Source organism: Mirounga leonina, unplaced genomic scaffold, assembly GCF_011800145.1.
Source record: "Mirounga leonina isolate KUSES-001 unplaced genomic scaffold, KU_Mleo_1.0 Mir_168, whole genome shotgun sequence".
NCBI classification, from domain to species: Eukaryota; Metazoa; Chordata; class Mammalia; order Carnivora; family Phocidae; genus Mirounga; species Mirounga leonina.
In genome coordinates this window covers 64,190,182-64,204,190 of record NW_023270426.1, presented here as the reverse complement: position 1 = coordinate 64,204,190, position 14,009 = coordinate 64,190,182, and the positions used below count along the sequence as shown (strand labels likewise).

Below are 14,009 nucleotides of genomic sequence, written 5' to 3'. Positions count from 1 at the left end.
TTGAATGTCTAAACATTGGTTAATAAATGCACCTGGTTGTTCAAGCTGAGGTGGTCTAATCCCATGAAATGAGTTGCTCATTTTCCTTTTCTTCATTTTTTCACTTGTCTTCTGATTTAAGGCTTGAATCATAAAATACTCCAACTAAAACATGAATCAAATTTTGATTAAAGCTTCAACAAAATTATGTATCTGACATGATTATTGGTACCCCAAATCACATTTGCCAAATGTTTTTAATGCCATTACCATCTCCATGTAAGCTTTAGCAAACACTTTAAACAATTTTTTATTTAAAAAAAAAGTATCAAAAAAAAATGTATCAAGTAGAACAGACTGTGCCTTGTCTAAGCATAAATAAACTACCCATTCAAGAAGGAATTGTTTATTCTCTTGAATAATAGCCCAGCAGGACGACTGTGTGACTGTCAATAACCATCTCGTGGGCAACCACAGCAGTTAATACTAGAGAAACTCAAGGCAGGACAGATCTGGCTCTATGTCACAGATGCTCATATCAACTAGGAATATTTACACGTGCTCTATTTTTTGCTTGAATAAATTACATTGAAATACATCCTTTATGTTATAAATTAAAAATCTTGGGGTGCCTGGCTGGCTCAGTCAGTAGAGCACAGCAACTCTTGATCTTGGGGTTGTAAGTTTGAGCCCCATGTTAGGTGTAAAGATTACTTTAAAAGCTGAGGGGCACCTGGGTGGCTCAGTGGGTTAAGCATCTGCCTTTGACTCAGGTCATGATCTCAGGTTCCTGGGATGGAGTCCTGCATCGGGCTCCCTGCTCAGGGCGGGGGAGCCTGCTTCTCCCTCTCCCTGCCCACCCCTCATGCTCTCTTTTGCTATCTCTCTCTCTCTCTCTCAAGTAAATAAATAAAATCTTTTAAAAAAATAAAAATAAAAATAAAATAAAATAAAAAAAATCCTTGCACGGCACCAGACCTATGCCTTACACTGTGAGGCTTGGGGCAAAAGAACAAATAGACCTTGTACCACATACACAAATATTTAAAGATTTTTATTTATTTATTTGTCAGAGAGAGAGAGAGCACAAGCAGGGGGAGCAGCAGAGGGAGATGGAGAAGCAGACTCCCTGCTGAGCAGGGAGCCCGATGTGGGACTCGATCCCAGCACCCTGGGATCATGACCTGAGCCAAAGGCAGACGCTTAACGACTGAGCCACCCAGGCGTCCCCCACATACACAAATATTTAAACTAAGTAAATCAAGAAAACAAACTATTATGTAAAAGATATTCTATCCTCTTGCTTTGACAGCCAGGTTTGGATTTAAATTCTCAGACTTCTCAGAGTTTCATGTAGCACAGGGAGAACTGGCCCCTAACTCCTGGGCCCCAAAACTGCCCCTTCTCTTCTCATGCCCTGCTCCATCCCATGCCTCAAGGAACTTTATGCGTATAAGTAGACATCCATGCCTACATATCCAAACTCTACTCTCCCCTCCCCCATTCCTCATATGTAGTCATCCTTTGGCCACCTTTCAGACCTAGGGACACACACACTAGTAATGCAATCCACCTTCAGGAGGACTGATGCAGGAAAAAGGCCTGCACAAGCCTGAGAAACAGACTGAGTGCCACTGGTCAGAGAATTCTGGGGTCCTGGGTTTTGGAACATGGTTGGAGCACTGTACAATAGAACCCTCTGTTCTGTGTTGATGGAAATGCTCTATAATATCTGTGCTATTGAATAGAGTAGCCACAGGCCACATGTAGCTATTAAGCATCTGAGATGTGGGTAGTGCATCTGAGGAACTGAATTTTCTTTAGTTAATTTAAGCACAAATAGCCCCCTGTGGCTAGTGGCTACCATAATGGAGGGTGCACGTCCAGAAGGGCTTCTAGCTCCAGGTGGGCACACCCCCTTGGCTCCATCAACTTGTGCCATGGGGGTGCAACTGGAGGAGGGCCAGATGGGGCTCTCTAAAGCTACAGGGCACACACCCCTCTTGCCCAGGTCTTCATCCCTGACCCTTAAACACAAGATTTTAAATGCTCCTTTCACTCTGACATTATCATCTCCATCTATATTCCTGCAAATGCCACTATTTCTTACACTCACGACCGAAGCTGTACTTTACTATTCAATAATCTCAAAAGGGATCATTCTGATCTTATTTCCATATTCTTACCAAGCCTTAAGGAAAAAAAAAACTGCCCTTTCTTCCAACCTTGACCACATCTTCAATCCTTATCGCGCGTCCAACCCTAACTGCAACACCAGGTGTTAGGAACAAAGAGAAACAAGGAGGAGGAAGCAGAAGTGAGCAGATAAAAGTGGGAGTTGGCAGGTCGGTCGGAAGAGTGACCCTGAGATTTCAGGTTCAGGAAGTGGAGCAGGGAACAAGGAGAGCTCCATACCCCAAGAGAATCAGTCCCCTCCTCTCCAACAAATGAAACCGAACTATCATTTTTCCCCAGTTTCCTAAATATTTCAGGGAAATGCAAGATTCTTAGACTAAATTAAGATTTTTTTTAAATTCACTACAATATAGTATCTTTGACAGGAAAATTAGATTTCAGTCCTCTCTACCTTCCTACGCTTTCTACCTTTTATTTATCACTGTAAAAAAAAAAAAAAGACAAAAGTTTCTCACAGTCATTAGGATATCAATCTTGTGAGTGTATCTTTCTTAATGCTATATTTTTATTAATGTTTCTTCACATTAGTGGGCTAAATAATAGCCACTTATACATGATAGAAATCAGACCCATTTATATTTGGTGCTTATTTTATCTTTGGTTCTTATTTGGAGTTTGGTAACTGTCCAGAACAAATGAAATTTTCTACAGTCATCTGTGGAGACCTCAACATTTTGACATGAATCTACATAATGAATATACTGGTATATTAGAAAGAGTACTTGACAAAGAGCCAAGGAACTAATGGAGAAGTTCAAAGTGCCCCTGCTTAATACAGGGTTTACTTTGGTTTAAACCTCTTATCCATGTTTACCAAATTTGTCTGTTGAGTGGAGTCACTTCTTAAAGGGTTGAAATGATAGTTCCAAAGTCAGTTCATACTTACATGATACAACCCCATGGTGCTCTCCAAGCACCATGCAGTCCTAACAGTGTAGGGTAGGTGCTATGTGCCAAGACGGGTCTCAAAATGCCTATAGGGCCCAATAAATGCCATAGCTACAGAGCGAGCAAATCCCAAATGTATTTTTTTAAATTTTTTTTTAAAGATTTTATTTATTTATTTGAGAGAGAGAATGAGATAGAGAGCATGAGAGGGGGGAGGGTCAGAGAGAGAGGCAGACTCCCTGCCGAGCAGGGAGCCCGATGCGGGACTCGATCCCGGGACTCCAGGATCATGACCTGAGCCGAAGGCAGTCGCTTAACCAACTGAGCCACCCAGGCGCCCCCAAATGTATTTTTTTTAAGATTTATTTATTTGAGAGACAGAGAGAGCATGTGAACGCAAGCAGGGAAAGGGGCAGAGGGAGAGGGAGAGGACAGAAGCAGACTCCTCAGCGGGCGTGGACTCTGAGGGCTTGATCTCATGACCCTGAGATCATAACCCGAGCAGAAATCAATAGTCTGATACTTAACCGACTGCACCATCCAGGCGCCCCAACAAGCTATTTGTATAAGCAGTTTCTATGGATATTTTTGAGCTGAATCATTTAGGAGTATACAAAATCTTGCCGAAGTACACATAGGGGAAGAAAAATCTTTCTTTTCAAGTAGTAGATAGGAATGAAGGAGAACTTTCAGGGCCCAATGGTTCAGGTTGCAAGGCTCACTGAACAATATAAAGATTACGAATAAAACTGACATCACAGGTTTGTGTAAGTAAATACGCTTTTGGAATGTACAATAAAAAACAACAGTGTCACCAAATGGAAAATTCCAAAATATCCCATTAGACAATAGAAAATGCTTCATTTGAAGAGAAAAATAAAATTATAATTTTACTCTGACAAAACCTGACTCTACTCTCAGTTTGTTTCTCAAAGTTAAAACCAATCATGCTTTTAAAACTAAAGTTCTAACTGAGGTTCTAGAAAATAGCTACAGAGCGAACCTGACAAATGACTTGACTTTATGTAACAGGGATTACCACTTACCACTCCTCCAAAATATTTTCCTATGTAGAAGTCATCAAGGCTGTGTAGTTCAAGATAGGTAGCTCCCAGTTCTTTAGCGAGTTGGATCCCTTCGGTCGTACTGACACAGCTCCCTCTGTCTGAGGTACACAGCGGGCATGTACAAGGTAATTCTTCTGAGAAAAGAAGTATGAGTAACAAAGAGCCTTGAAATTAAACAGGAAAAGAAATTTACACAGGCAACCCAAACACTGAACAACAAATTAACAGCTCATACCAGAACCATAGTTCAGGGGCAGGTGGTACGTCCATGATCCACCAGGCTTTGAATAAAAAGCATCAGTGTTATAGAAAGGTTCCTAAAGTAAACAAGCTTTGTGTGCAATTAGAATAAACAGTATTTTAGAAAACAGAAAAACTTTAAAATAAGTGAATATATATCACCAAGGCTTTTATAGTAATTAAAGCAATCAGCTATAATGGAGGACATGTTTCCCTTTATACAACCCTGACATCCTGAGTATCAATACAAATTAACAACTTAATTGCCCATAGAAACCATGGAAAACAGTGGGTTGGGTTAGCTCTTTTTTCTTTCTTTTTTTCTTTTTTTTTTTTTTTTGGTAATAAACTTGAAATATATTCACCGAGTTGACTAGATCTGAATCCTCAAGGCTGCAAAATTTTGTAGATTTCACATAAAGTACATTCTTATTAATCCAAACATTTCAATTATTAGACTCTAAAGTATTCAACTGCAGAAACCAAATTCAATCACTTATCTTTCTCTTCAAGATTAAAAAATTTTTTATAAAGGAATAAAAAGTATTTTCAAAATGTGAACTATCGTGTCATGGTTGTACCACGTACAGATGTATGGCTGGGCAGGTGGTAGATCCACATATCTATTAGGACACTCCTTAATAAAGCTAAAAATGTCATCAGCAAGGTTTGTTTTGTTTCATGACATTAGATATATCATTGTTTAAATGGCAGCCAAATCAAAGAGGGATAAATCCATTTCTAGAAATGCATGTTGTTATAGATTAGTTTCCCTGGGAAGCAGACTCTAAGATGGAGACTGGTGTGCAGGAGGTTTATTGGGGGAATGATCTTGGGAACAAATGTACTCAGGGGTGAGGGAAGTGGGACTGGGCAGAGAAAAAATTCAAACTGCAATATAGCTAGAACAAAGATCTCAGCAGATCCTACTGGAGGGGGCTGGAGCTTAGATGGCCCTTTAGAATGGTTCCCAATTTGGGGGAAGGCAGCTGGGCCTTTGTGTCCCTAAATCAATCACGATAATCAGTGACTAGATGAGGGCTGCCATGGAGGGGGCAGAACCTTGAGCAAGCAGCTTCTATCAGCACAAGGTAACACCCGGGAAGGGACTCAGCTGTGCGCCATCAGCAGCCAACAGTCTGGTAACTGAGGGAGTAAGTACAGTGGCCCCAAAGGGCATGTGGGGGGCACCTGCATGGCTCAGTCGGTTAAGCATCTGACTTGATTTCGGCTCCGGTCATGATCTCAGGGTCGTGAGATCAAGCCCCACGTGGGGCTCTGCACTCAGCATGCAGTCTGCTTGAGATTCTTGCCCCCTCCCTCTCCGTCCCTCTCTACTTCCCCCCCCCCCCGCTTGCTCTCTCTCTCTAAAATAAACAAATAAAAATCTTAAAAAAAAAAAAAAGTTTAAAAAAAGGACATTTGGGCAACTTCCCACAGCCTACACAACAACGTCCTTACCAGTGAACTGCATATAGGTGAACCATATATATGTACACAAAGGATATCTAGTGTATGTGAGTGCTACGTATATAACTATGTAGATAATTTTAGCTTCATTGAAAGCATTTTAGAGCTCAGAAACCAGGAATTTACATCCTCCTTTTGCAGAGGAGGAAACTGGGGCTCAGGGAAGATAAGTGACTTGTCCAAGTCTCTTTGTGTGTCAGAGATAGAAAAACAATGATAACACTGTTACTTGCTCTATCTGATAAGCAAAGTGATATCAAAAGATAAGATAAAAATTTAGTTTGAGTAAAGACACAGTGATTTAAAAGTTAAGCATGGGTTCTCAAAATTAAGCCCTGAATTCTGAGTTTTTGCTTTACTTCTTCCAGGATCATCTTGGGTTTGGAACACATAAAGTTTTTATACAGAATTTAGCCTATCTTGAAAAATAACACATTGGTATTTCACATTCTTTACAAAGATTCATAAACAGTGCCTTTGATTTTCTGAAGACAGAGGCCTTCTTATGTCTACAAAGCTCTCCTTATGTTAATGGAATGGGGTGAGTAGGCAGCCCATCTTATTAAACTGTATTTCTAAACAAAAATAAAGCAACGTGTTTCAAGTGAAAAATTAAGTGAACATAATGTAAAATAATTTTTAACAAATAATCTTGATTTGAAGGAAAATCCAGCTAATTTCAGGTTTAACCCAGCTGAGCAGGGTTTTCCGCTGTGTATAGCCATGGCCCTTTACTGACATACACGCCTAGAAAATTCCTCTTCACATCTAGTCTTCCTATCTCCTCTGTAGCACAGAAGACATTGGTTTTTGTTCACATGCACCCAAAAGGAAAAAAACGTCTCGTCATTATGTGGTGGGTATAGCACGAAAACCAACAAAACATTTATAGAATAAATAAACCTACATTATGCATTTCAGCAGGAACCATAAGAGGACCCAAAATAATTTTAAATTGCGGTGCCTTCTTCAGGAGATCACTCCTGTGAGCCTACCTCAGGGTCACAGGGACTCTGGACATCAGTGTTACACTTCCAGTTAACACTGTAGTCTTTGTTCCTTCTCTTACGTGACATCTTTTAAGGTGTTATCACAAGTGTCTATTTTTTTTTTTTAAAGCAAACACATTGTAACTCTGGAATTCAAATGAATGGCATCTCTTTCAAAGCAGGGGTTTTCAGAATCTGTAGGGTGATTCTTACAATGTTGCCAAGTGCTTGAAAGTTTTAGAAATCTTTTTAAGAATTCTAGCCTAGCAATGTACTCAACTCTATCAGAACTTCAAAAACAAAAGAAGACACGTCGCCCATTTTGGGGAGCTTAAGGCTATGAATACCCCTAGGCATGTTCAGAAAAAAAAAAAAATTCTCTTTTAAAGACAGGTTCAATATTTAGTAAAAGCCAAAAATTTGTTCAAAGCCAAATGTGATGAAGAAGACATACAAGTCAAGCTTGTCAAAACATGTGTAACAAAGGAAAATGATGAGACTGTGTTTGCTGAACTAATTCTAAAAAGAGCTCAAGAGAGGAATTATCAGGAGAACACACAGCACAGCTTCATGTATTGCAAGGGACTGGGGGAGGGAAGCAATAAAAATCTTCGGGTTGAATATCCGATTTAGTTTGGTAATTACTTTGCAATCACATCTATATGTGAAATTAATTTCATCTTGTTTAAAACCATTCATCCACTAACTGAACAAATGTTTATTGAGTACCTACCATATATCAAACAAGAAATATACACAGATAAAAGCTCATAGTCAACTGAGCCAACACAGACGTGACTGCAAATTATAATATAATACATATAATAAACACTAAAATAAAGTATGCAAAATCACCATGGGAACAGAAGGGAAGAAACTGACTCTGCCTGGGGATTATGGAAGGCTTCACAGAAGAGGTAGTGATTTACTGGATAAGTATGAATTGGCCGTGTAGATATGACAGGAGTTGTGCAGAGGAGCACTCCCATTAGAGGGTATAGCATATGCAGAGATCTGGATGTAAGAAAAAAACAACAACACATTAGCTTCCAGTTACAAAATGGCAAGCTAAGCCCACAACTCCTCTCCCTGTCAAATCACAGAAACGATTAAACAAAGAGGGGAGAGAGAGGGAAGGAGAAAGGAGAGAGAAATGGAGGGAAGGAAGAAAGGGAGGCGTGGGAGAAGGAGGAAGGGAAGTGTGCATATATAGAAACACTCAAAAATTAAGAGGAGAGAAACTCATCAGCCCAGAAAGGAGGAGTGCCTAATGGCTGAAGGCACATACCAAAGGACCAAAGAGGGAAGCTGAAGCTCAGAGGACAGGTGGGAAGTCACACACTGGGCAACATCAAGAATACTCACTGCTCAATCATGGAGGAGCAACAAGGAGGCCCATGGACAACTGAGTGGAGATCAGCTGGACACCCCACTGGTAGCAGCGAGGCCTGCAAATCTCATATGAGCTCTCACTCCCACCCCAACCTCAGAGAGCAGTTGGGCAGAGGAGGAGAAAGGCGTTAATCCAACAGAGAATCTAAACTGCAAAACTAGGCAAATTAAGAATTATCCAACATTTAAGAAGCCTCCATACTATGAAATAAAATCTCATCAAATGAAAAGATTTAGATTGTCCTCCTTAAAACAACTCAGTAGACCAATCAAAACAGAATCTTAACATAAGTATAATTAACTGAGAGAGGTTTTCTTCTTAAAGTATTTACATTCTTAAAACAGGTAGAAGAAATTATGAAAAACAACCAATTCGAGATCTTGGATATGAAAAGCTGTGAACATTTTTAAAAATGTAATAATGCAAAAGAGCAGGATAGACCCTACAGAAGTAATTTGTGAGTTCGGGAAAAAGACCAAAGAATTCTCCTATAACACAACACAGAGAAATAAAGGTTAGGAAATATAAAAGAAAAATAGGAGAAACAAAGGAGAGATCCAAAAGTTTCAACATCAGTCTAATAAGAGTCCAAAAAGGAGAGAATAGAGAAAATAGAGGGAAGGTGATATCTGAAGAAATCAAGAATCTGAAGATCAAGAAATCAATATCTGAAGTTGAGACTTTCCTAGATCTAAAAAAAGACATTAAATTCAAGTAGTTCAGTGTGTCAGATACATAAGACACAAAAGATCGTGCCTACAAGGCTGCAGAAGTAGTCAGGAGATAGATCATGAAGGATCATGTCTTTTAGGTAAGATGTTACAAGAGAAAATTATTGAAGTGAGATACAAATACTGGATTGGAAAAAGAGTATCAATGGGAACTCATGATTAAAAGATATATATTTGGACTCTGAAAAACAAAGTGAGGGTTCTAGAGGGGAGGGGGGTGGGGGGACCGGTTAGCATGGTGATGGCTATTAAGGAGGGCACGTACTGAATGGAACACTGGGTGTTACACACAAACAATGAATCATGGAACACTACATCAAAAACCAGTGATGTAATATATGGTGATTAACATAACATAATAAAATTTTTTAAAAAAATTAAAATAAAAAATCAAGGAAATTTTTTTAAAAAGATATATATTTAAAAATATATATATATATCCAATGAAAGGGCCTTGAAGCAATGACACTTAAGGTTATGAGCACCCCTAAAGCCCCGATCTTGGTTTCTAAATATCATTGCTCACTAAATGGAACCAGGGCTCCCTTGAAGAAATGACTGATTGATTCCAGGTGAGCCTGGGACATCTGATGCCAGAAAATTAGGAAGCACTCAAAAATTAATTGGAACTAGCTTGAAAAGACTCCCTCCATGCAAATTTGGAGTAATACGAGCAACAGAAAGAATAATGAGAAGAACAGATTATAAAATATTGAATTTAAAAAACAAATCCATGAATTATAATGATTCTAAAAGAAAGATGTGGGAGCAGAGAGAAGGGAAAGCTCTATTTACAGAATAATACCAACTAATAAGTGTAGGTGGAATGATAGAAAATCACTATTTTGCAACCACAGTTATCATAACTAAAGGAATTATGCAAAATAATGGGCTTAGATTCTTTAAAAATGTCAATGTCATGAAAGACTAAAAACAAAACACACACACACAAAAACAGGCTGGGGAACTGTTCTGGATTAAAAGAGACCAGAGAGACATTAGAGACACATAACAATTAAATGCAGTATGTAGTCCTTAATTTTATCCTGGATTAAAAAAATAGCTTTGGAACAACTGAGAAAATCTGAATGTGGATTATGTTTAAAATAATAGTATAATAGATAATAGTATCTCACATTTCTTGAATGATGATTGGGTTATGGCTGATAGGAAAACGGCTCTCCCTTAGACAATACATGCTTAAGTAATTAGGATTGAAGGAAAAAAAAAAGAAATCCCATAATTTTATAATTCCCTCCCAAATGAAAAAAGAGAGAGAGAGAGAGTCTGTGTGTATGTGTTTGTAATCTCTGGGGTTCACTGTTCTATTCTGCTCAAATTTCTTGGGTTTGAAATTTTGCAAATAAAAGGGAAAAAGAAGAAAGTTTCTAAAGAATTTAAAGTATTGACTATCATGATCTGACTTGTATTCTAGGATGATTATTCTGAGAGGATTTATTTCAGAAAGGAGCAAAGCAGGAATAGGAGACCACAGGTCAATTCACCATTAAGCTGATAAAGCCTAAGTGTGAGGGCTCTTGTCTTATGGGTCCTTTCCAAAGCCTTGAGAGAAACCTGGGTAATAGATTCTTTCACATAGTCATATGCTTTTGTAAAATTTGCAAAATAAGATATTCTAACTACATTTGGTTAAGACCACTGTCTCCTTCCACTCCAACTCACTTGTATATCAGGCAGCTTGGGAATAATGACAGGCATCTTCGGGATCCTGCTAATGGGAATTTAAATTTAGGTTTAGTGAGATACTATTTGTGGTTTGCAGTCACTTCCTTGTACAGTTAAATGTCTGAGAACTGTCCTGGTACACAAATAGCCCTGAGGGATGCTTCTGCCACCCGCTGAGCAGACTTGTTTGGTGTCCTGAAACAAAGATGCCCAGCTGAAAGAGGAGCACAACACAAACCATAGTGCCCAGCTCCAAATCATGTGAAGAGCGAACAAACACGCTGGGAAAAAAACTAACTATAATTGTCTTCTCTATATAGAAAATATCAAAAGTGGTTATCATATGAAGAAGTAATCAAAGACTATGCAGCCAACAAATATAAGAAAACTTAAAGAAATGTCAAGCTGTTAAATAACGGAAATATTTTTAAATGTTTGTGGTATTTGACAGATTTCTATTTTTTTAATTTTTTATTTAAATTCTATTAGCCAACATAGAGTACTTCATTAGTTTCAGATGTAGTGTTCAATGATTCATCAGTTGCATATAACACCCAGTACTCACCACATCACATGCCCTCCTAATGCCCATCACCCAATTACCCCATCGCCCCACCCACCTCCCCTCCAGGAACCCTCAGTGTGTTTCCTAGAGTTGAGTCTCTCATGGTTTTTCTCACTCTCTGATGACTTCCCATTCAGTTTTCCCTCCCTTCCCCTATGATGCTCTGCACTCTTTCTTATATTCCACATATAAGTGAAACCATATGATAATTGTCTTTCTCTGATTAACTTTTTCACTCAATGTAATCCCCTCCAGTTTCAGCCACGTCAATGTAAATGGTAAGTATTCATTCTTTCTGATGGCCAAGTAATATTCCATTGTATACATATACCACATCTTCTTTATCCATTCATCTGTGGATGGACATCTCAGCTCTTTCCATAGTCTGGCTATTGTGGACATTGCTGCTATTAACATTGGGGTGCAGGTGCCCCTTTGGATCATTACATTTGTATCTTTAGGGTAAATACCTAATAGTGCAATTGCTGGGTCATAGGGTAGCTCTATTTTTAACTTTTTGAGGAACCTCTATACCGTTTTCCAAAGTAGCTGCCCCAGCTTGCATTCCCACCAACAGTCTAAGAGGGTTTCCCTTTCTCAGCATCCTCGCCAACATTTGTTGTTTCCTGTCTTGTTAATTATAGCCATTCTGACCTGTGTGAGGTGGCATTTCGTGGTTTTATTTGACGGCTTGTTAGATTTGCAACTTGTCATGCTTCCTTTTCTCATTCTAAATATTCATGTGGTGTGTGTGTGTTATCTATAATATTGTCATTTTTTTCCTTACAAAGGACCTCTAGAACTGTATAAGTTTCAGGTCCTACAAGGTCAGGAACTGCCCCTTTAGGCCAAAAAGAAGACAGATAAGTAGAATCTCAGCTGGTCCGCCCGAGACCCCCTGAGCGCCAACCCTATTCCCCCGCGCGGTCCCATTTCTGCTCCAACAAGATGAAAGAAACTATCATGAACCAGGAGAAACTCGCCAAACTGCAAGCACAAGTGCGCATTGGTGGGAAAGGAACTGCTCGCCGAAAGAAGAAGGTGGTTCATAGAACGGCTACAGCAGATGATAAAAAACTTCAGTTCTCCTTAAAGAAGTTAGGGGTAAATAGTATCTCTGGTATTGAAGAAGTGAATATGTTCACAAACCAAGGAACAGTGATCCACTTTAACAACCCCAAAGTTCAGGCATCACTGGCAGCGAACACTTTCACCATTACAGGCCATGCTGAGACAAAGCAGCTGACAGAAATGCTACCCAGTATCTTAAACCAACTTGGTGCAGACAGTCTGACTAGTTTAAGAAGACTGGCTGAAGCTCTGCCCAATCTGTGGATGGAAAAGCACCACTTGCTACCAGAGAGGATGATGATGATGAAGTTCCAGATCTTGTGGAGAATTTTGATGAAGCTTCCAAGAATGAAGCAAACTGAATTGAGTCAACTTCTGAAGAACATAAAACTTGAAGAAGTTACTGGGAGCTGCTATTTTATATTATGACTGCTTTTTAAAATTTTGTTCGTGGATCTGATAAAATCTAGATCTCTAATGTTTTTAAGCCCAAGCCCCTTGGACACTGCAGCTCTTTTGAGTTTTTGCTTATACACAATTCATTCTTTGCAGCTAGTTAAGCTGAAGAAGCCTGGGAATAAAGTTTGAAACAAGGTTAATAAAGTTCTTTGCCTAGGAAAAAAAAAAAAAAAAAAGAAGACAGATAAGTAAATGACTAGGATCTGAAATCCAATGAAGACAAAGAGAAAGCAATGAATTTGAGGTTTATTTGAAATGTGAAAACAAACGAGCTTCCTAGTCCACTGGATTTGGGGGATGGGAGTTAAGTTGGGTTGGATGGTTCTAGTTTGGGTGAATGGATAGTTTTGGCATCATTCACCAAGACCGGGAATTCAGCAGAAAGAGGAAGATTCTGTGGTGATAGAGATTGGAAGAGAAACTAGAGCGGGAGAAAGAGACTGGGTATTCATCAGTGTCTATACATGGGAAGGGAGGGCAACAGATTAACAGCTTCAAGGTTAGAGCAAATAGCAAGAAGAGGTGAAGCCAAAGGATGGAACCCTGGCAACAACTAAGGATGTGTTGGTTCAATATGCGTAGGTGTGGGGGGGGTCTTGGCCAGTAAGAAGACAGAGAATTGAAACAACCAAGAAAGAAAGAGTAGCTTTTTTAAATGGAGGGAGAGATGTGTTTGAATAATCTCAAAGGGTGAATTGTTATTAAAATATAAATTAAAGTGTAAATTAAATGGAAATGGAAATGGAAATCAAATTTGGCAATAAGCATTTAACTGGTAACCCTGAGTGAGAACAAACCCAATGTAATTGTGAAAGTCAAAGTCAGACTGTAGTGGACTAAAGAATAAATGGGAAGTCAGGAAGTGGACTCAGGAAGTGTGGGTGACTCTTTCAAGAATCGAGGCCAGCAATAAAAAGAAACATAGGGAAGTAGAGGGGATGTGGGGTCAAGGAAGGGTCAGGCCTGCTTTATTTGTGTCTTCTAATGCTAAACCATATACCTATCCTTTGATTATGACCCAAAATCCTACTTCTAGGAAGCAACTTAAACATCATGAAAAGGAGAATGAATAAATACGTTACAGCACATTCACACACCTGAAAAATACACAGCAAAATAACAAATTATAGATAAGAGCAACATGGATGAATATCAGTATTTTGCTAATTGAAATTAGACACAGATACTACATACAATATAATTCCATGAATATGAAGTTCTAGAATAGGTAAAACTAATCTATACTGTTAGAAGTCAGAAGAGTGGTCATCCCTG

General features: G+C 39.0%; 1 protein-coding gene and 1 pseudogene across 5 annotated transcripts in view; one reads left to right on the top strand and one right to left on the bottom strand.

Annotated features, from left to right (window-relative positions):
- RHOBTB3 (Rho related BTB domain containing 3) overlaps positions 1–14,009 on the bottom strand; it is a 155,899-nt gene that overhangs the window by 100,653 nt on the left and 41,237 nt on the right. For 4 of the 5 annotated variants that reach the window (XM_035014890.1, XM_035014889.1, XM_035014886.1 and 1 more), the window contains exons 4-5: positions 4,110–4,264; positions 33–144 (exon numbers count right to left, since the gene is read on the bottom strand). In XM_035014890.1, coding sequence (XP_034870781.1) covers positions 33–144; positions 4,110–4,264 — 267 coding nt within the window. The remainder of the gene's footprint in view (positions 1–32; positions 145–4,109; positions 4,265–14,009) is intronic. The other variant, XM_035014887.1, reaches the window with a different exon arrangement.
- Positions 12,152–12,639, top strand: LOC118017020 (annotated as a pseudogene).